Source organism: Cryptotermes secundus, unplaced genomic scaffold (assembly GCF_002891405.2).
Source record: "Cryptotermes secundus unplaced genomic scaffold, Csec_1.0 C38239322, whole genome shotgun sequence".
NCBI classification, from domain to species: Eukaryota; Metazoa; Arthropoda; class Insecta; order Blattodea; family Kalotermitidae; genus Cryptotermes; species Cryptotermes secundus.
In genome coordinates this window covers 1-839 of record NW_019773477.1, presented here as the reverse complement: position 1 = coordinate 839, position 839 = coordinate 1, and the positions used below count along the sequence as shown (strand labels likewise).

General features: G+C 38.5%; 1 protein-coding gene across 1 annotated transcript; it reads left to right on the top strand.

Annotated features, from left to right (window-relative positions):
- Positions 1-271: 271 nt before the first annotated feature.
- LOC117283164 (F-box/WD repeat-containing protein 4) lies at positions 272-833 on the top strand (the record flags this gene model as incomplete). The annotated part of the gene is given in 2 exon segments (XM_033755746.1): positions 272-370; positions 523-833. Coding segments are annotated over 2 exon segments (283 nt in total), but the record flags the coding sequence as incomplete, so codon positions are not given.
- Positions 834-839: the final 6 nt, after the last annotated feature.

Here is an 839-nt window from a genome sequence, read left to right as displayed (position 1 = left end):
AATCAGAATTATTTCATCATACACAGGCACATTACAAGTATGCAATTATCTTCTATACTTGTGCAATTAAGAATTTAATGTGAAGTTCATGCCCTTCTCCAACAGGTTAGATTGGATTCTAAAAATTCCAGAATAATCTCAGCTCATAACTTGTCTCCTAATATCATAGGAGGAAGCTGTTCATATTTTAGGTCTGTCAGTATCAGTTGTAAGATCAATTCAGCTTTCATTTTGACTTGAATCTCTTGATGAATATTGCTTGTTTGTACAGGTCCTTATGTCTCCTCTCAGCCACCAGCAAATGTCGCATAGCTTGCAACTGGATCAGGGGTCAGTGCAAAGAGAAGATTTACTACCCTTTCAGGACCAAGTAAGTGAGATGGATACCTTAATAATGAACTAATTATTACTTGTACAGTGCTTTGAAATATGAGTAAGTTAACTATTCTGTAGTCATGCTAGTGATGTTAAATATTCACTGGGGATTCAGATAAGTCATCATTATGCAATGGGGTATTTTAGGTACATACCATGGCTTGTTTTGGAGAAGGACCGGCTCTGGGTCAGCAAGGGGAAGTGCATTCAGGCATTCTGGAGGAAGCAGAATGGACTGGTGCAGGCACCATACATTTCCCTGATGGGGCACACTGATGATGTTTGTCGCTTTGTGAGTGCAAATGACTTGATTGTCAGTGGGGGAAGGTAACGTATACAAGACAGACTTTTGGATATTAAAATATAGCCACTTTAATAAATGCAGTCACAGAAACAAATAGCCGGAGAATTTAAATCTTGGCTGTATGCTGGACATTTAAAGTTTCTTACCACCACAGCAAATA